At 42.1% G+C, this 25,596-nt stretch overlaps 1 protein-coding gene across 4 annotated transcripts in view; it reads right to left on the bottom strand.

Annotated features, from left to right (window-relative positions):
• cfap74 (cilia and flagella associated protein 74) overlaps positions 1 to 25,596 on the bottom strand; it is a 121,928-nt gene that overhangs the window by 17,364 nt on the left and 78,968 nt on the right. For all 4 annotated transcript variants that reach the window (XM_078425110.1, XM_078425112.1, XM_078425111.1 and 1 more), the window contains 8 exons: positions 19,813 to 19,900; positions 16,950 to 17,123; positions 15,149 to 15,282; positions 11,651 to 11,927; positions 8,556 to 8,708; positions 5,085 to 5,206; positions 3,879 to 4,013; positions 1,111 to 1,220 (listed from right to left, as the gene is read on the bottom strand). In XM_078425110.1, coding sequence (XP_078281236.1) covers positions 1,111 to 1,220; positions 3,879 to 4,013; positions 5,085 to 5,206; positions 8,556 to 8,708; positions 11,651 to 11,927; positions 15,149 to 15,282; positions 16,950 to 17,123; positions 19,813 to 19,900 — 1,193 coding nt within the window. The remainder of the gene's footprint in view (positions 1 to 1,110; positions 1,221 to 3,878; positions 4,014 to 5,084; positions 5,207 to 8,555; positions 8,709 to 11,650; positions 11,928 to 15,148; positions 15,283 to 16,949; positions 17,124 to 19,812; positions 19,901 to 25,596) is intronic.

Here is a 25,596-nt window from a genome sequence, read left to right as displayed (position 1 = left end):
GCAGGAGAGGACCCACAATATTCCTGGACTGGTTGATATCTCAATCCTTGACTGTATATCGCCAAAAAAGACACAAAGTGCTGGAGATTAGGCAGCAACTCTGGAGAACAAGGATGGCCGTGTTTCGGGTCAGGACCCTTCTTCAGACATATTATAGGAAAATGGGGAGAAAGTTGGAAGAATAGTGAGGTAGATCCCTGAAGATCCTAATTATTTTGCGCATTCAGGCCATTTACAGGACTATCATGGACATTGGTCAGTGTCCTATTCTGATAATGAAATACATTTTTACCTGATATGCAAATGGCATTGACAACGCCAGTTACCCTGATTATTGCTTTCCATCCATACTACTCTTCCTTTTATGTAGAACAAACCATATCTACAACTTGTCTTGAGAGTTTTAATTAATTAATTATCAGTAAGATCCAAGAACAGATATCCAATACTTAAAGGTTTATCTAAAACAATCTGGTCAACTCAATTCAAATGTTTCTGATAATTGGAAAACATAATTAAGATCCCATAAACAAACCAGTCATTGCTTTAATTGATTAGCGTTTGATGTAAATCTGTAATTAGTTTCTGGAGAGTGAAAGAAAATTGGACCTTAATAGTTACCTTGTCAAAGTGTAAAGTGCCCTCAGCCGCAGAAATGGTTCGACCCAGGAACCATATACAATATTGGTCAAGTGGGACTACCAAACTCAGTTCTTTTGTATCTTTCTCCTCTCTGACTTATGTTGTCTGATGCTTGAGAAAATGTTTTGCACAGGCTCACTAATTTCTGGACTTTGGCACTTTTCACATGCCAGTGAGGTTTTTGGTTGCTTTGAGACTGATTATAGCCTTGCCTGACATGGAGATACAACCGTCTGAAGCTTAATTTTTTGCTTTCATAATCCGGGATATGACAGGATATGAACATTTCTACTGCCACCCTTGTTGTTACCCAACAGTACAGAACAAGGGCTGAATCATGGAGTCTTGTAAGATGTGGCTTAGTTTGGTAGGGTGCCATGTGTTTAACCAATGAGTGCGTAAGTCATGTCCGACTAAATTTACAAATGAATTAAATTAAGTATACAATTGGCTTCATGAAATATTTACCTACTGCATGCTCTCCAAAGTGCACAATATTCTGTTTGTTACACGAAACAAGTACAAGTGGTGGGTTAACTGTGGGGCAATTAACCTCCAGATACAGGGTGTTGTGAATGCTACAAATACATAAACATATTAATAGTTATTCTCACTATGGCTGTTAAAATATGCATCACTCTTTGCCACAAAATAATTAAAAACAAAGCATAGACTGTTAACTAAACAGGGTTCAAGGTAGCAATTACTACTGACCAATAAGATTACTACAAATTGATCAATATTTGACTATCATAACCATTATTGGTATTGAAAACTGATATATTTTATTACAAACAAAAACAACCATGCTGCTTTATAAAATCTATTCCTTCATGAGCCATCCTTTCTTGTTCAATATTTTTCTCCTCTGACAAAAAAATGGGGCAGGAATATGTGGGTAGATGCTACCAGCTGGCTCTCACCATAGGATTTCATTCATTTATACCACTGGGCAGACAACTGGAGCGGATGACCATTGAAAACATCTCTACTCTATCTGAATGCATTCAAGAGAGAGCTAGATAGAACTCTTAAGGATAGCGGAGTTAGGGGGGTATGGGGAGTAGGCAGGAACGGGGTACTGATTGAGAATGATCAGCCATGATCACATTGAATGGTGGTGCTGGCTCGAAGGGCCGAATGGCCTCCTCCTGCACCTATTATCTATTGCTTTTCCCCTGCATCCACATAAAGCCAGCCTTTAGCCTTAGTCCTTGAGTAGCTAACAGGAAGAGCCTAATATTTCTCTTTCCTAAAATAGCAGCAAAGCAATCATTGTTTTAGTGGATCTAATTTTTTTGTTGAGCTGACACCTACTAATTCAACATAGAGGGAGGCACACAATTAGAGATGGTTGGTTTTAAATTCACAATCACCTTGGCCTAGATGTTTAACAAATGGATTATCATTGATGTTTAGTATTTTTTCTTAATTGAGTCATTATCTCAGCAAATTCAACATTTCTTAAAAAAACTAACTTTTCAATGACAACATAGGATTATTTAGGGCAGCACAATGGCGCAGCTTGTAGAGCTGCTGCCTCACGAAGCCAGAGATCCTGACCTCAGGTGCTATCTATGCGGAGCATGCATGTTCTCTCTGTGAAAACATGGATTCTCTCCGGGTGCTCCAGTTTCTTCCCACGCCCCAAACATGTGTGGATTTATAGGTTATTCGGCCTCTGTGAATTTCTCCTAGTGACAATACAATAGACAATAGGTGCAGGAATGGGCCATTTGGCCCTTCGAGCCAGCACCACCATTCAATGTGATCATGGTTGATCATTCTCAATCAGTACCCCGTTCCTGCCTTCTCCCCATACACCCTGATTCCGCTTTCCTTAAGAGCTCTATCTAGCTCTCTCATGAATGCATTCATAGAATTGGCCACTGCCTTCTGAGGCAGAGAATTCCACAGATTTACAACTCTCTGACTGAAAAAGTTTTTCATCATCTCCGTTCTAAATGGCCTACTCCTTAGTGTGTAGGGAGTGAATAAGAAAGTGGGATAGCATAGAACTAGTGTGAACAGGTAATCAATGGTATGCACTCGGTGGGCTGAAGGGCCTGTTTCCGTGGTGTCTTTCAATCAATCAATTATCACGTACAGAATCATTGTGCATTCAAAAAAATGTCATTCCTTTGAGGAAATGTTGTGGGATAATTTACAAAGTATTGTTGGTGGCAGGACGTTTTACCTATTACGATTGCAAAATGAAAGACAATTATCAGTCTGTTGTGATATAAAAGCAGTATATGCGGAGGAATCATCGGCTTCCCACACATGGAACTGACCAAAGCTCAATTGTAACGATGTATAAAGTCTGCAGTCTGTCTGCTTATGGAAAATAAGTCATATCTTTTGGATCCATAAAAACACTGTTTCAAATATTTTTTTTACAATGCTGGTTACACTTTATAATATTAGAATGAAATACATAAATGAAGATTAACTTTGGAAGTCTTAAGCAATTGATGGCAAATAATTTCACTTTAATTAGCTGGAAGTAATATTTTCATTGGTGCTGATATAATATGAATACCATTGCACATAAATAGGTCAAATGTCTGTAATGCTCACATGGTAAATTGATGTTGGCTCAGAAACTAACTTTAACACCATATTACAGGTATGGAATTGTTTACTGAAAAATACAGATGGTGGAATAAGTATAAAGACATTCCTTCATCTTTACATTTCTATGATAGCATAGATCGGGTAGACATCAGAACCTTTTTCTTGCAGGATGGAAATATCAAAATCTAGAGGGCATAGCTTTAAGGTAAGAGGACACAGTTTAAAGGAGATGTGCAAGACAACTGTTTTTACACAGATGGTGGTGGGTGCCTGGAACATGATGCCAGGGGTTGTGGTGGAGGCAGATATGATAGTGGCTATTAAGCGGCTTTTGGATAGGTACATGGATATACAGCAATGAAGGGGTATGGATTACGTGTTGGCAGATAAGAGTTTGTCTTGGCATCATGGTCAGCACAGACATTGTGGGCTGAAGGACCTGTCCCTGTGCTATACTGTTCTACATTCTATGAGACCATTAAAACTCTTTAAAAAAAGTCACTTACATAATGTAACTCCAAGGAATACAATGTTTTTGATAACATCAAAAAACAAGAATAAGGAAGAATGAATTTGAAGACAAAATAATACAACTGAGTGCAGAAAGGATAAAGCAAAGACAATGTTTAATAAGAGCAATACTGTTGATGTTACCTTACTTATAAGGAGGGGGACCTTCGTTTTTCTGGCTTGTTGCAACTCCATCCATAATAAAACAGGGAATGGAAAAACTCTGGAAGCCTCCCTTGAAACTCCTCAACAGTGAAGCGAGAGCAGCATTGTATTCACTGGAACTGAAATAGTGGGACAGGGCATTTGAGAAAAGTGTTTAGCTTTTGAATACAAATTAAGTGCTGCCAAAATGTTACAGATGTCATCGGGTACATCTGGATCACGCCACATAATTTTCAAGCAGCACTTTTAATTCTAGAATTCAAGTTAGAATATGTAACAAATTGCTCATAAAATTATGATTTGAGTATACCAATATCATTGTCACTAACTTATTAACGTTTCAATTATAAATGTTATGCATGTGATTACTGATTCCATTTTTACTTTGGATGAAAAGCACATTTATAAAAAATAGCTTTAAATCAAAGATATGAGAAATTTAGTATAAATGTCTGAATGTTTTCCATGAATATGAACTCATGGTAGGTGAGTCATAGCCATGGGGCTGAATTTGCTCTACCAAATCAATAGCGTGGGTCAATCATAGGCTGGACACTTGCTTGGTCCTTCACAGCTGACTGTGCTGGGAACTGGGGGTGGGATGTCCAACTAGAAGTGTGCATTAGCACACTTCATTCAGCAGTAACCAGGACATTCCAATTGCACAAGCAATCAGTAAGCCACATGGGGGGATTCATAGTGTACCACTAGCATCCACAGATCAATCTTTCCCTCCACCCCTCCACCCCCCACCACCCCCCCCCCCCCTCCTCACCCACCCCTCTTAATCTCACACAGGAGGTCTCAGAATCCCTCCTGCATGGCTGGCAGTCATGTTAGCCAAGGGTGACACTTGGAGTTTGGATCTAAAATAACTGCTCTGTGCATGATCCATGCAACTGATTTTTTTTAATGGAACCTAAAGAAGAGAATAATGATTTTTATTTTCCAAATGAGAAGTAATTGTGTTAAATTGGCAACTTCAGGTTCCAACAGGAATTGGTAATGCAGACTGGCAATTTAGGATCAACTCTTTAAGGTTCTGTTGTTGAATAGAATGTCATGACCGATCCATCTGAATTTCCATCTGTGCATCTGCAGCTGAAGCTCGACGCCAGATGGTAATCTTCATAAAACTACCTGTCGCTTCACAAACGGACAAGGGCCAGGCAACGGATGTTTCCACTTACTCAACAGCGATGTCTGATGGATCTGGAGGGTTGAATGGACTGCTGATCTCTTTAACTGATTGTTTAGGGGGACTTGGACTGCGTTCTTTTAAATCCTTTTTTAATGGTGTTTTCTTTTTCTTCTGTCAAACAAACAAAGGACAAGGGTTCATGCCAGTAACTTTCCCTGACTCACATATCTTTCATTGTGGAATGAATAGTGATTAAATTGATTGGAATTACAGAAACCATGCCACTTACACATTGAGGAGCAAAGAACTGAGCATTTAAAAAAAAACTTTATAGTCTTCTGACAATTTTCTTTCTTTACTTCCTCAGAAGAATAAGGAGATTCAGCATATCTCCAAAGACTCTTACCAATTTCCACAGGTACATCATAGAAATCATCTTATTGTGATGCATCATAGCTTGGTTTGGCAGCTGTTCTACACAAGACCACAAGAAATTGTGAATGCAGCCCCTATTCATTGCACAAAGCAGCCCCCCATCCCACTCCACAATCGATTCCACATCTACACTTCACACTGCCCTGAGAAATCTGGCAACATAATCAAGGACTACATATACGCTGGTCATTCCCTCTTCTCCCCTCTCACGTAGGGCAAAAGATACAAGCGAGTATCACCAGTTTTAGGAACAGCTTCCTCCCTGCTGTCATCAGGCTCTTGAACAGACCCCTCATTTACTGGGGATGAGTTCTTAATCTTCTAATCTACCTTGTCATGACCTTTGCATTTTTTAATCTGCACTTTCTCTGCAGCTGTAACAATAAATTCTGCACCCTTTTATTTTCGCTCATTCACTACCTGGTGTACTCATGTATGGTATGATCTGCCTGGATAGCACCTCGAACAATGTTTTTCCTCGTGTCAGTGCATGTGACAATAATAAACCAACCAACCGACTTCCTTGCCTCCCCTTATTTCATAAACACATAATCTGTGGAGATACTCTTTGGGACTGAAGACAGACAGAAAATGCTGGAGTAACTCAGCGGTTCAGGCAGCATCTCGGGAGAAAAGGAATAGGTGACGTTTCGTGTCAAGAAAGCTGTCTTCTCCCAGCTTTTTATGTCTGTCTTTGGTTTAAACCATAATTTGCAGTTCCTCCCTACTCTTTGGGACTGGCAGACTGAGCTTCAACAGCTTGATTAATTGCTGGGAATCTCTGAAATAAATGTATTTAGGGAAGCACAGTGGCGCAGCAGTAGAGACCCGGGTTCGATCCCAACTACGGGGGCTGCCTGTACGGACTTTGAACATTCGCCCCGTGGCGGCATGGGTTTTTCCAAGGTTTTCCTCCCACACTCCAAAGACGTACACATTTGTAGGTTAATTGGCTTGGTATAAATGTTAATTGTCCCCTAGTAAGTGTAGGATAGTGTTAATATGCAGGGATTGGTGCGGACTCAGTGGGCCGAAGGGCCTGCTTCCGTGCTGTATCTCTAAACAAAACTAAATTGAAACTAAATGGGACTTTGAAGTACCTCCTTCTTTCTGCTTAAGGTTTTCACCTTACCCAAACATTTTACTGCCCTTCACATTGATTGATTCTACCACTTCTAACATTTCTGTTTTATTGCTAGAATGCTATTTCCAAGTCGCCCTGCGGTTTATTCCCTCTCACAAGTCGATGATCTCTCCTTTAATTCTTTGTGCTATTTATCCACACTAAGGGCTAATTTACAGCAGCCAATTAACCTCTTAGCATATCATTGTGATGTCAGAGGAACCAGTGCCCAGATGAAACCCACGTTTTCACAGAGAAAACATGCAAACTCCACACAGACAGTACCCGAGGTCAGCACCAAATTCGGGTGCTGGAGCTGTGAGGCAGCGGCACGAACTGCTACATTACCTAGGATGCTAGGAGGCTGCAGAGTGACTTGGATAGATTAGGCGAGTGGGCAAATGCATGGCAGATGCAATATAATGTGGATAAATGTGAGGTTATCCACTTTGGCGGCAAGAACAGGAAAGCAGAGTATTACCTGAATGGTGACCGATTGGGAGAAGGGGAGATGCAACGTGACCTGGGTGTCATGGTGCACCAGTCATTGAAAGCAAGCATGCAGGTGCAGCAGGCAGTGAAGAAAGCGAATGGTATGTTGGCATTCATAGCAAGAGGATTTGAGTTTAGGAGCAGGGAGGTTCTGCTGCAGTTGTACAGGGCCTTGGTGAGACCGCACCTGGAGTATTGTGTGCAGTTTTGGTCTCCTAACCTGAGGAAAGACGTTCTTGCCTTAGAGGGAGTACAGAGAAGGTTCACCAGATTAATCCCTGGGATGGCGGGACTTGCATATGAGGAAAGACTGGATAGACTGGGCTTGTACTCGCTGGAATTTAGAAGACTGAGGGGGGATCTTATAGAAACATATAAAATTCTTAAGGGGTTGGAGAGGCTAGATGCGGGAAGATTGTTCCCGATGTTGGGGAAGTCCAGAACCAGGGGTCACAGCTTAAGGATAAGGGGGAAGTCTTTTAGGACCGAGATGAGAATACATTTCTTCACACAGAGAGTGGTGAGTCTGTGGAATTCTCTGCCACAGAAGGTAGTTGAGGCCAGTTCATTGGCTATATTTAAGAGGGAGTTAGATGTGGCCCTTTTTGCTAAAGGGATCAGGGGGTATGGAGAGAAGGCAGGTACAGGCTACTGAGCTGGATGATCAGCCATGATCATATTGAATGGCGGTGCAGGCTCGAAGGGCCGAATGGCCTATTCCTGCACCTATTTTCTATGTTTCTATGTTTCTACCACTATGCAAAGGACTCTTTGGGTATCCTGTCCTTAAAAGGCCTATGAAGGCTACGCTTTCCTTAGAAGGCTTAGGAAGTTTGGCATATCCCCAACAGCCCCAACTGGGAGACGTCCTACCGCGTTGGAGACCCTCGGATATGTTTAATCGGACTTTTTGATGCACTATACATCAAACCCTTCGTTCTGTACACTGTGGACTGCTTGATTGTAATCATGTGTAGTATTTCCACTGACTGGAAAGCACGCAATCAAAAAAGCTTTTCCCCATACACGTGACAATAATAAACTAAACTAAACTAAAATGAACCAATGGAGCCTCATTGAGTCACATTGTGGAGTGAGAATAACATCCATTGAACATAACCTGGAGACCTCCTGTGAGTGTGGCTGGCCTGCCGCTGGTCACAGAATGCAGCCCTTCGGCGAGAACAAAGTTACCTTCCAATAAGGAGAAAAGGCTGTCTGAAGAAGGGTTCCGACCCGAAACCTCACCTCTTCCTGTTCTACAGAGATGCTGCCTGACCCGCTGAGTTACTCTAGCACTTTGTGCCTATCTTCCCTCCAATAACATCTGTTTAATATTTCCAGTCCGAATGAAGCAACAAGCCTGTAAGGCGCAGAGCAGTGGTGTGGCGATCACCAATGGCTGCTACTAATGTTATCATTTAGATGAGTGAAAAGTGGCAATAAAATGAGTTGTTTAAGTATTCTTACTGCTATGTCCAGATCTGGTTTTATAACACTCTCCATTTCCAAGTTCTCCAAAATCCTCCTTGTTTCCTCAGCCCGACACAACATTCGTACAGCCTCCTCTTGGACCTCCAGGTCTGACAGCATTGGCTTAAACGCTATGACCACTTTGCATTTCTATGGTTTATGGAAAGCAAAGATAACATTTTAAGGTGGCAGACATAAACTCAATTTAATGAAAATAAAATAAATTAAAAATAAAATGAGATTTATTGGTATGTAAAAACAGTCTAATGACTGGAAATGCCTCTTATAGGTTCTAAATGTGACTTGGATGGTCACTAAATTTATTGACGACACAAAGCAGAAAATTAAGTTAGGAAGAGGACAGAAAGAGGTATAATTGATGTAGAACGGGAAACTGAACTGAAGGGAAAAGTATCTGACGAACATATAACAGTATGTCGATTTTGGCAGGAAAACTATAGAAGTATTTTACTTAAATGATGAGAGATGGCAGTCGCAGGATCATGATGAAGTCCCAGTGTACCATTCATGTAAGACTAGTATGTAGGTGAAGACAGTGAGTTGGAAAACTAACAGAATGCTATCATTCATTGTTAGGGCAACTGAATGCAAAAGTCGGGAGGTTACCTTTCAGTTATCTAGGGTACTGGTCAACCAACACCTGGTGTATAGGGTTGGTCTACATATCAAAGGAAGGATGTTAATTTGTTGGAAGCAGTTCAGAGAAGGTTTACAGGAGACACCAGGAACTGCAGATGCAGGTTTATAAACAGGACTGAATGTGGAAAGGTGGGAAAAGTTGCGAAGGCTGAGCTCGTATCCACTGAAGCTCAGAAGAGAGAGACAGGATTTGTGGAGTCATAAGGTTTTTTAAGGATCTTGATAGTACTATGTGGAGATGATTTTTTTTGTCTTGTGGGACTTAAAAAGGGGATTGCTGCTTAAAATTCAGAGGTTTTGCCTTTAAGACCAAGTAAGATAATATATATTTTTCTCTCAAAAGGTTGTGAATCTTTTGAACTCTTCCTCAAGTGGTGGTAAAAAAATGTGTCTTTTTAAGGCAAAGGCATACTTCGTAAGCAGGAGGTGAAAAGTTACTGGGGGTAGATGGATTGCAGTTGAGATTGCGATCAGATCAATTGAGCTTTACTCAATGCAGAGCAGGTTTTAGGAGCTGAGCAAGTTACGCCTGCTCTTAATTTGCATGTTTGCACATTACTTTAATTGTTCCATCATTTCTTGTTGTACACAAAGTGCTGGAGTAACTCCTATCTTTTCTCATATCTGGCGAAAAAGGACAGTCTGAAGAAAGGTCCCGACCCGAAATGTTATCCATCCTTTTTCTCCAGAGATACTGCTTGACCTGCTGAGTTATTCCAGAACTTTGTGTCTATCTTTGATATAAACCAGCATCTGCAGCTCTTTCTTTTCTTTTTGTACCTTCAACTGCCTGGGCCCTCTCTAGAATTCCTTCCCTATTTATCTCTCTTTCCGTCTGTAAGATGTACTTTGATTAAGTCTTTGGTCACTCATATTATCTCTCTTGTACAGGTTGAATTTTGTTTGACAATGCTGCTGCCCTTTTGGAACGTTTTGGAACGCTTGTTGTAAGTGAATGCAGAGTAATGTTCTTTTGACTCGGAACCATGACTTAAACTAACTCCAACTTCAACAAAGTACCTCTTTTGTCTGGTGAACTTTGCCACTTTCTACAATCAGCTGACCTCATACATGACATATCCTGAGTCATTTTGTTTTGTTTGGGACTAAATCCAAATCCCAGTGTGAAGGGACAGGTTTCTGAGCTGTGGCTTTGCCTTCTTCTCCAGAAATCCACAGGGATGTTTACATTCAGTTATCTATTCCACAGGTTTATGAATAGGGTGATAATGATAGATCTACATTAAAGGATAGAAAGTATCCCAAGGTTTTACCGTTCAAAGATCATACATACTAAGCTAAAGCTTGAAAAGACATAGTGCGGTGCATTTTTAAAAGGTGTTTAAAGGAAGGAGGAGAGATTGAGGTGTCAATTGATTGAGGCACAGTTGCTAATGGTGAAATGATGAAACAGAAGAGTACAGTGGAGGCCAGAATCAGGAGGAGGAGAAGATTACAGGACCAGAAAGGTTTGCAGATTATAGTGTTAGGTACAGGGCATGGCCAAAAACGTTGTGGATTTGGAGCCAATGTTGGTCAAAAGAAGTAAGGATGATGCAAGGCCGGAGGCCAGTGTAGTATTGGGTAAGGATTGAAACCTTTGGAGAATGGTACATGAAAGGCTAAGCAGGAGGTCATTAGACAAGAGGACCAGAGCAGACCAAGGCAAAAAGCAGATGGATACCCAGTGCTGAAGTAACTGAGCAGGTCAGGCAGCATTTCTGTAGAGTTACTCCAGCACTTTGTGTCCTTTTGTTTATTAACTAAAGGCACAAGCAGAATGGATGGCTGGATGGAGAGTGAAAGCACAAATCAGTATTAAAAAGGAAGAAAAAGGTTTGCTTCTGCCTGAGACAATGACTAGGTCTATGCAATGTGAGGTACTTAAGACACAACGTTTGGTGGTAAGGGAAAGATTTAGCAGTACATTTTTTGTAGACAAAAGGTCATATCATTCCTGGCTTTTGATGTCTATGGGGATCATCATCCTGTAAACTGCTTAAGCTGGTTAAGGGCATGACTAATACTTTAATGAATACTTTTTATTTCCTAAACTTTAGTAAACTTTTTGTAATATTAGAGAAACAACAATCTAATTTTTAACTATTTTGGTGTGCTGGTACGCCTTACAGGCGAATACCATCATTAAAAACCCTACTGGGTTGTAGCCCGGTAGGCACCAAGAAGGGCAGGAACAGACCAAAGTTGTCTATGCATTGCTGATGATTACATGAATAACCTCCTCCCACTTGCTGTCATGGATGAGCGGAGAACGGCCTAGCGGAGAGCGGAGAGTGGTTGGTTGTACAGAAAAGAAACTGGTCATTAGCTTCACTACCCAAATGATATAACTTTATAAAGCAAGTTACAAACTTCCCATCATGGTAAAATTCCCATCTCGGAGGTGTGAAACCCTGCAGAGAATTACTGACCTGTCCCGGCTTCACTGTCCCAACGGCGGGCACGATAGTCAGAGAGGATGATTCCGGAACGATGAATTCAAACGTTGATGGTCCCACGAGAGCGATTTCTCCAGTTCCAATCCTGGGTACAGGATGAGTAAACTCGTTCCTGCTGGTGTGTGAATTCACCACGTAGAGAGTCACTGTGGCCATGTCGTACAATGCGGTGGCAGCAAAGTGAACCACTGAATGGGATAAGTGCAGCGGAGGGAGAACACCTATAGCTTGACAGGAAATCTTGAAGTCCCTAAAAATTAAAACAGAACATGTTCAGAAAATGTCCATTACTATTCTTTAATGGCATCAAATTATCATTGATTTCTTCATCAGAATTTTATAATGGCACAGGAGACTGCAGATGTTGGAATCTTGAGTAAAAAACAATCAAATTGTTGATGATTTGAAATGATATTTGAACTAGAAAATATGCTTTCGTCTGCTGGAGTGGTAGCAAACTGTGGTCTAGGTATTAAAATGTTGATTCTCCTCCACAAGTCCAGGCCTGAGCATCCAATGTCAGTGGGGCCATCTGGAGGAACCTGCTGCACTGGAGCAAATCTCCAGCAGATGGCAAACGGCAGTGGCTACTTCATGCTGTTCACAGCCAGTGGTGAAATACAGCCAGTTCACAGAGAGCTGGGAAAACATTGCCTACTCTCTCTTTCATAGGATGATGACCTAGAAAGAAGGACATCACTTGCACAAATATTCAAACAGAATACAAAATAACCTGAGCTTTTCTATTCCAAAGAAAAAATGATCACATTCACCATGTACATAAATCCAAGTGATTTGGGGCTCTGGTTTGAACACAGACTTTATAACAGATCCAAGTGGAAGAAAAACTAAGTTGAAATTATCATTTGGCTTTCAGGTTGTTATTCAAGATGAGATTTCTATGCGCCAGCTGCTATCTTATCTTCTTACGAGCCAGACCTGCATCTAACTAGTCTAAGGGAAGGATCTCAACCCAAAACGTCCCAAATTTCCTTCCCTCCAGAGATGCTGCTTGTTCTGCTGAGTTGCTCCAGCATTTTGTGTCTCTCTTTGGTGTAAACCCTGCAGGTTTGCAGTTCCTGCGTATCCTGCGTTTGCGTATCTGCAGTTCCTTCCTACAAACTTGTATACCTCGTCACCTTTACCTCAAGTCACTTCTGGAGCACTGGCAAGAATAGCAGGCACAGTAACCATGGTGGGCTCATTACAGCCGTCACGCATCACCGTGGCGAACTCAATATAGTAGTCACACATCATTATGGTGGGCTCACTAAAGAAGTCACACATCACTGCGATGGGCTCATTATAGAGGTCACACATCACTGTGGTGGGGTCTCTACAGTGGTCACACATCACTGTGGGCTCACTATAGTGGGCACACATCACCGGTGGGCTCACTATAGTGGTCACACATCACTGTGGTGGGCTCATTCTCGTTCAGTGTCCCTCTTGACCACATCAGTGGGGAGTGTGTCCAACTGCAGCTCCTCCAGTATAATGAGGTTTACAGATGGACTCATTGTACAACTTTGGCAATACTGAGGATATTATTGTGGAGAGCATGTTCAGCAAGCTGCTCACAGCAGACCTAAGAAAAGAGGAGCAGGACTCGGCATCAGGCCCTTCAAGCCAGTTTCGCCATTAAATGTGATCATTGCTGATCTTTATAGGCCTCAACTATCGGTGCCATTTCTCCACACCCCTCTGTTCCTCGATCCATCAAATATTTATCCATCTCCATTTTAAATACTTTGAATGCTCCAGCTTTCATCACCTACTGTGGAAGAGAATTCCAGAGACTCACCAGAGAGGCACTGGCAGAAAGGTGACGGGGGCTACCAGGAGGAGTTGTAGGTGATAGTGCAAGACTCTCCTGAGTCTGTCCCCCTCACAAACAGTTATACATCTTTAAATGGGATGGCTTCTCAAGGGAACGCCACAAAGGCTAAGTCTGCAGTAAAATGTTTGTCTTAGCTGAACAGCAGGAAAGAAAAAAAGACAAGGCAAGCTATAGGGATAGAGGACTCAATGGTGGAGGGAACTGATAGCAAGGCTCCTAAATGGTATGCTTATTCCCTTGTGCCAGGGTCAATGGTATCGCAGAACATCTGCAGGGAATTTTAAGAGGGGAGGGTGATTAGTCAAGGTCTTGGTATATATAATGGTAGAAAAGGGATGAGTTCCTGTAAGATGAATGTTAAGGGTGTCAACCAGAAATGTCACCCATTCCTTTTCTCCAGAGATGCTGTCTGACCTGCTGAGTTACTCCAGCATTTTGTGTCTATCTTAGGTGAATTTAGGGAATTAGGTAGAAGGTTAAAGAGAAGGACCTCCAAGGTTGTAATCTCTGGATTACTACCCGTTTGTACTTGTGAATATACAAATAGGTCAAAAGATTGTATTGTTGAAGGGGTGGTGAGGGAGGCAGATTTTAGGTACTTGATCAAGGGAACACTTCTACGGAACATGAGACGAGGAGAAGCACCAGAACTGAAAAGGCAACACTCTTCTTTCAGGGAGGTTTGTTTATGCTGTTGGCGAGAGTTTAATTTGGCAAAGGGTTGGAGTGTAGATCAATATTACAGTCGTCAGGGAGTTGGAGCCAAACATAGAGTATGAACCACATGATTCCAGTGGGAAGAGAAGATTAGGATATGATAATACAAATGGGTGGAACGTGGTGGTAATGGTATTATTGTAATCACAGAAACCTGACTGAAAGTAGAGTAAACATTTACTGGGATCCCTACCATCATTCATACTGCCAACAATTTATTGACCTAATTTTAAAAAATTGACTGCCCCCTTTTTTTCACAGTATGGATGACTGCGTGCAAAATATAATTCATTCGCTCTTTGCGGTATTTTGAGGATGTGCAAAATAATATATAAATGGAAAACCTGAACTTGGTAATCTTGCTTTACCCACACAAGATAGTTGAAATATGCTTCTTTGCATAGGGTTAAATAAGCCTTTAGTTATTGCCTTCAGTGTTCCATGAATCCATGCTTTAGACCAGTTTACAGGTTGGTAGCATTAAGCTCCATCGTGGATTGTCCTATGTTACAGTGTGCATTGTGGTCTATATTTAGCATTATTAGCAGAATAAATGGTCATAACTCTCACCATTATTGCACCCAAGCAGAAGACAAAAAGACACGAGTAACCCAAGGGATGCATCTTGCCACAAATAACTTGTTTCTTTTCATAAAGGTATTAAATGTTTAACATCATACTCACAGTGTGTTTATTCTTTTGTTACAGATTAAATACAGTGACAATTGTTTCGTTGGGCAGATATTCTGCCTGTATATGGGTAATGTTAAATTGGGAAGATATTCTGCCTGTATAGTTTAGGTTGCAGGCAGAGGGCTATCTTACAAGAACAATCTTTGGTGCGAAACGTTAAAAAAGTTACATTTTTTTATTCCAGTTCTGCTTAAAAGCAAATATTCCACATGAACCATTACCTGTTGATTTCAGACTTGCAAATCAGCCCAAAGTTGTACTTTTTGGCTTGCTTCGCTTTGAACATGATGTCTAAATTCAGAGTCTCGAGAGGGAGGAGTACACCAAAGCCATGGTTGGGTTGGACGTCTACATACTGTAAGGTACAGAGAAAAACACGTTAAATTTCCATTCAGGTGTCAGATTTTACATGTTGTCAGCTGAGGACTATGGATAATGTGTGAGCATTATCCACAGCTGGTCACTGCTAAAGGCCATTAGCTAATAGTTAATTGAAGCAATTCTAAAAAATCATGTTGCTACATTTAATATTACACATTCAGAGTTTATTCAGATCCTGGATTATTAACATGGGCAAAGATTAAAGGGCGGCACGGTAGCGCAGCGGTAGAGTTGCTGCTTTACAGCTTTACAGCGAATGCAGCGCCGGAGACTCAGGTTCGATCCTGACTACGGGTGCTGCACTGTAAGGAGTTTGTACGTTCTCCCCGTGACCTGCGTGGGTTTTCTCCGAGATCTTCGGTTTCCTCCCACACTCCAAAGACGTACAGGTATGTAGGTTAATTGGCTGGGTAAATGTAAAAATTGTCCCTAGTGTGTGTAGGATAGTGTTAATGTACGGGGATCGCTGGGCGGCACGGACTTGGTGGGCCGAAAAGGCCTGTTTCCGGCTGTATATATATGATATGATATGATATGAGATGTGCGCAGGGCAAGTATTTTATACAGGGTTGTGTATGCCTGAAATGCGCTGCCAAGGATGGCAGTGGAGGCAGATGCACAAGTGGCATTTAAGTGGCTTTTAGACAGGCATATAGGTATGGAGGGAATAAAGAGATATGGATCACATGAAGACGAGATTAGTTTAATTTAGCATGGTATTCGGCTTGGGCATTGTGCGCTAAAAGTCCGTTCCTGTGCTGTATTGTTCTATGTCCTATATTTATATTCCTTTACAATTTTTGCATATCCGCACTCTATGCCAGGTATGGTGTGGACTTACAACAGAAATAGATTGTGCTGAATATACCAACAACAATGGAAAGGTTACGGGGAGAATGCAGGAGAATGGGGTTGACAGGGAAAATAGATCAGCCGTGATTTACTGGCACAGCAGACTCAATGGGCTGAATGGCCTAATTCTGCGCCTATGTCTTATGGTTTGCAGTTACCTTTGCATACAACAAGTCCTACAATGGATTTAGCCTTAGGAATGGTTGGTGGATCTTAGCCAAGGGCTCTCTTCCTGCGCGGTCAGATCCCTATTTAGTGTTCTGAGCAGGTAGGATAGACTCTCTCTGCAAGCCAGCAGGGATCTTCTTCAGATGTGCAGATTTACACTTTAGACTTTAGAGCTGCAGAGTGGAAACAGGGCCTTTGACCCACGAGACCACGCTGACCAATAATCATCCCATAAACTAGCACTATTCTACACACCAGAGACAATTTTTTTAAATTACCAAAGCCAATTAACCTACAAACCTGCACGTCTTTGAAGTGTGGGAGGTAGCCTAGGGAGAACGTACAAACTCTGTACAGACAACACCCATAGAAAGGATCGAACCTGGTTTTGGCACTGTAAGGCAGCAAATCTACTGCTGCGCCACTGCGCTGCCTGGTAGCAATGATATCATTAAAATCTGGCAGTAATTTTAATGAGATCCCGTAAGGTTGTCCTGAACAAAAGAGGAGCCAGCAATGAGGAGACCACGTCTCTACCTATATGCAGCATTTTGAGATCACATTCTGTTTACGGTTAAACATCACCTCAAAGGGAGAGAAATTCAGCAGCAGCTCACTTACCTCAGGAACATCAACAAATCCAAACTCTTGGCTCAGGATGGATTTGTTAGTGAGCTGGACAGTTGTCAAAACAGTCTCATAAACTGAACAAGGACCAAAGTCAATTGTTTGCTGATGAATCTGAATGTCTGAGCTGGTGACAACAGCATGAACTGTGAATGGAATTAATCTAATCTAAAAAAAAGTACATAACGGAGAAAAGTTTGAGTAGTGGTATTTACAATCTTTAAAACTATATTCCCTTGATAACAAAGAGAGTGTCAAAATGCTGAGAACACAAGAAACCAAGAGAAAATAAAAGGATACATTACGTTTTTAAATCAAAAGTTTAGTTACTGGTTAAAAATGGAGTCTCAAAGGATGATGCTGCTGATGTTCCCTCAAGAAGTCTGAAAGCAATTTACTTTGATTAATTGTTAGAAAAGGTTATCCTTCTAAATATTTCTCCCTTGACATCAATATAAAATCTGAAATTTTGTTTTTCTGCATTGGAGTACATAAGTGAATGAAATGTGAGGACATAGATTTAGGGTAAGCGGCAACAGATTTAAAAGGGATCTGAGGGAGACCTATTTTCACCCAGAGAGCGGTAAATACCTGCAATACATTGTCAGAGAGTGGTGGAAGCAAAATCGCTGACACCATTTAAGAACTGTCTCATTGAGCACTTGAGTGGCTGAGGCATAGAAGGTTACAAGCCAAGTGCTGGAAGGTAGACAATAGACAATAGGTGCAGGAGTAGGCCATTCGGCCCTTCGAGCCAGTACCGACATTCAATGTGATCATGGCTGATCATTCATAATCAGTACCCCGTTCTTGCCTTCTCCCCATACCCCCTGACTCTATCTAGCTCGCTCTTGAAAGCATCCAGATGGGATTAATATGGACAGGTGGCCATTGATCAGTGTGGACATGGTAAGGCAAATGGCTTGTCTTCATGAGGTATGAATTAAAGTCTGTAACACTGCTTCTACATGGAGCAGGAGGTAAAGTTGAGAGCTAGCGTCAAGTAAGTAAACATCACAGGGCACTTGCACAACAAAAGCAAGGATAAGATAGCCTGGTTGGGTAGTCAAAAAAAGATAGTGCCAGAGAGAGGTGATATTGTTCTGCCTGCACATAGGAGAATATTTACATTCTCACATTTTGACCTTTTAAAGTTGAAATCTGCAGGCAGAAAGATGGGAAATGTGCTTTTAAGTGTGCACCTGCGCTATAGTGTGGAAACAGGCCCTTCGGCACACGGAGTCCGCGTTCACCGATGATCACCCAAACACTAGTTCTATCCTAGACACTGCGGACAATTTACAGAAGCTAATTACCCTACAAACCTGCATGTCTTTGGAATGTGGGAGGAAACTGGAGCACCCAGAGAAAACCCATGAGGTCACAGGGAGAACGTACAAACTCTGTACAGACAGTACCTGCAAAATCGAATCCAGGCACAACACTACCTATGTGCCACTGTGCCGACCTTCATAGTAATTCATAGAGTTTTAATTGTCTGTGCAAGGTTGGGTCTGAGCAAGTGGGTATAAACTGGCAGTGTTTAAAGGTCTTAAAGCAACACGCTAAAATGATAAAATCAACTCTAAGAAGGAAAGGGAAATAGTTTGCACATTCTGTTACCGGCTGCACCAGAGGACATGGGCAGATTACTGCCTTCATTACTTGGGCATCTGATTTCATGCCCAACGAAATAAACACAAGATAATTTGAACCTGGTGACAGTTCACCTTTCATGACAATCTTCTGGAATGGATTGGTCAGTTTGTAAAGAGATATGTGAACAGTGTGTGCACAAGGAAGTGGGGTCATTGCTTGGATAGGAAGGAACTGCAGATGCTGGTTTACACTGAAGATAGACACCAAATGCTGGAGTAACTCAGCAGTCAAGCAGCATCTCTGGAGAAAAGTAGGTGACAATTTCTGTCGGGACCTTTCTTCAGACCAGCATGTTGAGTTACTCCAACATTTTGTGTCCATCTTTGGGGTTATTGCTTGTTTGTTGGATAAGTAATAACACAGTTTAGTTAGTGTAAGAAAATAACTGCAGATACTGGTACAAATCGAAGGTATTTATTCACAAAATGCTGGAGTAACTCAGCAGGTCAGGCAGCATCTCAGGAGAGAAGGAATGGGTGACGTTTTGGCACGAGACCCTCCTTCAACTCCCCCTCCCACTCCCAGTCTGACCTTTCTGTCATGGGCCTCCTCCAGTGCCATAGTGAGGCCCACCGGAAATTGCTTGGGCAGCTTGCAGCCCAGCGGTATGAACATTGACTTCCCCAACTTTAGATAGTTCCTCTGTCCCTCTCTTCCCCCCCCCCTCCCCAATCCCCAGTTCTCCCTCTATCTTCCTGTCTCCACCTATATCCTTCCTTTGTCCCGCCCCCCTGACATCAGTCTGAAGAAGGGTCCTGACTCAAAACGTCACCCATTCCTTCTCTCCTAAGATGCTGCCTGACCTGCTGAGTTACTCCAGCATTTTGTGAATAAACACAGTTTAGTTAAGTAAGAAGGCTTCTATGTTTTAATTTGAACGCCTTTTCTTGGTGTTTCATACCAACACGATTAAAGTGTAGCCAGATTACGAAGGATGGAACAGGAAGCCTTGCCTATTTCACTGCAGGGTTAATTTGGACCTTGAAACTCACAATGCTTTCTGCAAGCTTAGGGCCACTACAAAGCTACCTTTCGTTTCCACTATTGCTGTGGTTATGATGTGAATGCTCTATTCTTTGCCCTCAGACGTTGTAATTAATCAAACATGTATAAATCACCGTCATAATTTCATCAGAAGAAAACAAACATTGAACTTTCAATTAGATACTATTTTGTCATATGTGAAAAATATATTAACCTGATTTGCCACCCAAATGTGCATTGGAGCCTGCAGGACTAGGTTTTCCTGATAAAAGTACATTTTAGCATCTTCAGGTAAAGATTGTCTGAAATACATAACATATCTTTTAAAAAACAAAACATTATTTGCAGCTTCCCATCAAAACGATTTACAAAATATATTACCAAACCTTCTGTATGTCTTGGTAGACACACAAAGTGCTGGAGTAACTCAGCGGGACAGGCAGCTTCTCTGGAGAGAAGGAATGGGTGACGTTTCGGGTCGAGACCTTTCTTCAGACTAATGTCAGGGGAGTGGGCAGGACAAAGATAGAATGTAGTCGGAGACAGTAAGACTGGTGGGAGAACAGGGAAGGGGGAGGGGATAGAGAGGGAAAGCAAGGGCTATTTGAAGTTAGAGAAGTCAATGTTCATACCGCTGGAGTGTAAGCTACCCAAGCAAAATATGAGGTGCTGTTCCTCCAATTTGCGCTGGGCCTCACTCTGACAATGGAGGAGGCCCAGGTCAGATTGGGAATGGGAGGGGGAGTTGAAGTGCTCAGCAACCGGGAGATCAGGTAGGTTAAGACGGTCTGAGCGGATGTGTTCAGCGAAACGATCGCCGAGCCTGCACTTGGTCTCACCGATGTAAAGAAGTTGACACCTGGAACGGAGGATACAGTAGATGAGGTTGGAGGAGGTGCAAGTGAACCTCTGCCTTACCTGGAAAGACTGTTTGGATCCTTGGATGGAGTCGAGGGGGGGGGGGGGACAACTGTTGCATCTTCTGTGGTTTCAGGGGATGATTTGGGTGGGAAAGGGCGAGTTAACCAGCGAGTTGCTGAGGGAACGGTCTCTGTGGAAAGCAGAAAGGGGTGGAGATGGGAAGATGTGACCAGTCGTGGGATCCCGTTGGCGGTGGCGAAAATGTTGGAGGATTATATGCTGCATGCGACAGCTGATGAGGTGGAAGGCGAGGACAAGGGGGACTCTGTCCTTGTTACGAATGGGGGGAGGGGGAGCAAGAGTGGAGCTGCGGGATATCGAGGCCCTAGTGTGAGCCTCATCTATAGTGGAAGAGGGGAACCCCTATTTCCTAACGAATGAGGACATCTCCGATGCCCTGGTGTGGAAAATCTTGTCCTGGGCGCAGATGCGGCGTAGACGGAGGAATTGGGAGTAGGGGATAGAGTCGTTACAGGAAGCAGGGCTGGAAGAAGTGTAGTCTAGATAGCTGTGGGAGTCAGTAGGTTTGTAGTGGATGTTGGTCAATAGTCTGGCTCCTGTGATGGAGACGGTGAGATCTAGAAGTAGGGAGATGTCGGAGATAGTTCTAGTGAATTTGAGTGCAAATTGGATGGAAATTGGTGGTGAAGTTGATGAAGTCAGTGAGTTCTGCAAGGGTGCAGGAGGTAGCTTCTGTTTGCCTTTCTTCAATATAGCACTGCAGCAATAAATCAGGTCAGTTGGCTGGGGCACTGGCAAATGGAATTTAATCCGGTGCGAGGTAATAATCTTTAGGGCATCGAATACCAACAGGACATGTGCAGTAATTGGCAGCGGCCACTGGAATGTTCATGTACAGAGGGACCTTGGGTTGCAAGTCCACGGATCACTGAAAGTGGTGAGACTGGTGGGTAGGGTAGTAAAAGCATTTTATATTCTTGGTATTGAGTTGAGATGCCATAGAATACAAGTATCGCACAGGAACAGACCTTTAGGCCCACAATGTCTGTCTCAAACATAATGCCAAGATAAACTATTTGTCTGCACCTGATCAATCCTCTGCATATTCATGTGCTTATCTAAAAGTCCCTTAAATGCCACTATTGCATCTGCCTCCACCACCAACTCAGGCACCCACTGCCCTCTGTGTAATAAACTTGCCCTGCATATCTCCTTTAAACTTTGCCCCTTTCACTTTAAAGTTATGCCCTCTAGTCATTGACATTTCCACCCTGATGAAAAAGTCCTACAGTCCATACTAACTATGTCTCACACGATTTTCTATACTTCAGTCAGGTCTCCCCTCAGCCTCCAATGCTCCAGAGAAAACAATCCAAGTTTGTCCAACTTCTTCTTATAGCTAATACCCTCTAATCCAGGTAGCAATTTGGTAACCTCTTCTGCATCTTCTCCAAAGCCTCCATACCCTTCCTGTAATGGGGTGAACAGAACTGTTCGCAATACTCCAAATGCAGCCTAACCAAAGTTCTATAAAGCTGCATTTTTACTTTACTTTTATATTCAATGCTCTGACCAATGAAGGCAAGCATAACATGTGCCTTCTTTACCTCTCTATCTATGTGTGTTACCACTTTAAGGAAGGTATGGACTTAGGCCCCAAGATCCTCTATACATTAATGCTGTTGTAGCGTGTTGATAAAGGCAAGGAGCCAGGTATTTTGGGAAGGTATATTTATTGGTTCGTGGGTCTCAGACGGGTCTAGTCTGCCGGAATGGCTTGGCGCCCAAACCTTGCCCTTATATACCTGCGTCCAGGACCGCCTCCCAGGACTGGTCCATTCCCGTGCCGAGGGGTCGGTAGTAGTATGGCCCGACCCTTGGGAGCCGCCACAGTGTTAAGGATTTTTTCCATTAACTGTATACTTTCACCTTACATGTCATGTTGTAGATGTTCAATATATTGGCAAAAATGGACTACAGTATTATGTACAGTTCTAGTCACCAACTCGAAAGCATGCATCCCCAAACTCAGGAACAGCTACTTCCCCTCTGTTATCGGGCTTCTGAATGGTTCTTCCATAAGGTGAGGTACAGTCGGATTCACCTCTATCCCACCACGTGTCTGGAGCTGGTGCAATACAATGCTGAGAACTATGTTCTGCACTTTGTATCTTTCCCTTTGCTCTTTCTATTGTACTTGTGTTTGGCTTGCTTGTATCAATGAATAGTATTATCTGATCTGATTGGATCACATGTAAAGCAAAGCTTATCACTGTACCTGGTACATGTGACAATAATAAACCTAAACTTAAACTACGGATGTGGTAACATTAGAAAGAATGCACAAGTGATTCACTAGGATCTTGACTAGAATGGAGGGCTTTATTTATAATGAGGGATTAGATAGGTTGGTCTACCCTCATTGGAACATAGGAGAATGAGTGGTGACCTTATAGAGATTTATAATATTATGAAGGGGCATAAATATATTATGGTCAGAGTCTTTTTCCTCAAGTCTAAAATGAGACGGCATATATTAGAGGTGAGAGGGCAGAATTGAAAGGAGATCTGAGGGGTACGATTTTCACAGAGAATGTGGCACGAGAAGCTGGAGGGGGACCACAGTCTAGGGTCCTTCCGCTGCTGGACATGGTGTGGTGGAGACGCCCCTCCAAATAAGGGAAGGGATTCTGTGTAAATCTGGCAATGAATATCTGTATTGAATGTATATCCTCCGGGAATGTCGGATGGAGTTTTTGAAAAGAAAATATTTTATAAATATTTATTACTGGAATAAAGTATTTTTTGATATTAAAAAAAGTTGGACATCTCACTGTGCTGGGCGACCAAAAAGTTTCAGGCATACCAAAGAGTGTATTTCATCAAGTTGACGGTCAGACATCAAACAGGTTGTAGAAACGTACCTTGGAGAGGTATCTCTCCTCCAGAAGAGCCCAGGTTGTGTCTAAATGTTAATATCCAATTATCTAGAAAGGCATTTGAACCCACAACGTTTTGGCTTCTGCAGGGATTTCTGACATTGGAAAGAAGCTGCCCTTCACAGTTAGTTGCCTGATACAAGCTTTGATGCTAAAAGATTTAATGATCTGAATTTAATTCGGACATGTTTTAGCTTAGTTTTATGCAAATTAAAAATAAACTCTGAAGTGTTGTTTGAAGAAATAAATTCAAAATTGGACACTCTCTTTCACAAGTGAAAGGGCTGGGCTCAGGGACTGTTGACTCGCGTTGATGGCTTGCAGAGAATCATTGGCCTGTTTGCAGTTTGTGCCTCGGTTGTGTTCCAGATATCCCTACAACTGTTGAGTGGAGCCCAGTTCTTTTGTTTTACATTTCACTCCTCTTTTCTCCTTATCTGACGCCTTTTTGTCTCCTTTTCACCTTCACCCTTTGTCACTTCCTCTGCACATCTGCCAAACAAACCCCGCACACATCCATCTATCAGATGCGAGGCTTTGTTCTGCCCCACCTCCCTTTTCCAGCTTTCTCTCCACTACTACAATCAGTCTGAAGAAGGGTGCCGACCCGAAACACTGTTTATCCATTCCCTGCACAGATAATGCCTGATCCGCTGAGTTCCTCCAGCACTTTGCCTTCTCCTCAAGATTGCAGCATTTACAGCTCCTTATGACTCCTTTTAATTGGATGTGATCTTTATCACGTGAAGATATTCTTTTAATTTTTGGGTAGTTTATCACAATTAGTTTTAAATCATTTTCTGCAGCCTTGGCCAGATTTTTTAATAAACTTATTGCTTTAAAATTGGAACCAGCGAAGTGAACCTTTGACAGTACCCGCAGTCTAAAGGCACCCATGGTGGTCCATGACTGGGAACTTAGGTTCTCATGCCCATTTGGACAATACCGGAGGCCTGGTACATCCACGGGAGGGTTGTGAGGAGTGAGTGTGGGATGTTAGCTGTGTCAAGTGAGATTGAGCCTGTTGATCTGCAGGAATCACAGAGATTTTGGGCAGAGAAACTATTCTGAAAGGTACAAAAGTGATCAAATTCTGATGTAAATGATGGGAGTTTCTTTAAAAGCATGACATCGTATGCAGTTCGAGTTGCACTGCTATAGGAAGGATGTGAAGGCTTTGGAGAGGGAACAGAAGAGCTTAGCAGAATGCTTGGATTGGATGGTATTGATTGTAAGGAGAGCTTGGACAAAACTGGAGCATCGTAGGCTGAGGGGAGACTTGATTGAGGTGTTGTAAATTATGAGAGGTGTACATAGGGCAGACAGTCAGAACCTTTTTCCCAGGGTAGAAATGCCAAAGACAAGAGGGCATTGCTTTAAGGTGTGAAGGGCAAAGTTTAAAGGAGATGTGCGGGAAAAGTATTTCTTTTATACAGAGCGCTGTGCCTGGAACACAGTGCAAGGGGTGGTGATGGAGGCAGATACGATAGTGGCATTTAAGTGGCTTTTAGACAGGCACATGGAAATGCAGGGAATGGAGGGATATTACATATGCAGGCAGAGGAAATTAGTTTAAATTAGCACCATGTTCAGCACAGACATTGTGGGCCAAAGGGATTGTTCATTTACTGTACTGTTCTATATCCTACGGTGATTTCTTCTCACAGTTGCAGATGATTTCAATGTGTCTGTACAGCAGCTTCATTAGTTTAATCTGTGTTACTGATCAAAGGATAACTTTAAACTCTCATTGCTTTGCAAATGCAACCCTCCGAGAAATAGTACTTGTCGCTAAGTATAACCTCACTATAAATATTAATTATGTATTTCATTTATTTACATTTGCTTAGTAATTAATTTTGCATGTATAATAAATTACCCAAAACTACAGTCATGAAGTCCACAGAAAATCACTTATAATTTTGCACAGGAAATGATAAACTCAGATCATAATGTATCTGCATTTTATGTTTTTCTTTTAATCTATTTTTAATGCTAAAAGAATGTGAATAAATTAAGACAAAGCAAAATAGTTTTCATGGTACATTATTTGTCTTTGAGAGTCATCTGATGAACATTATATCCGAATTTACAATTCAGTTATTACTTGTATGATTTCTTTTCTCAGCCGTTTTTATTTCTTTGCGGTATTTCACTTGCTTGCATCTCTTAGTTAA

The sequence above is a fragment of the Rhinoraja longicauda genome, chromosome 30 (genome assembly GCF_053455715.1).
Source record: "Rhinoraja longicauda isolate Sanriku21f chromosome 30, sRhiLon1.1, whole genome shotgun sequence".
NCBI classification, from domain to species: Eukaryota; Metazoa; Chordata; class Chondrichthyes; order Rajiformes; family Arhynchobatidae; genus Rhinoraja; species Rhinoraja longicauda.
This window is presented reverse-complemented; position numbering and strand designations above follow the sequence as displayed.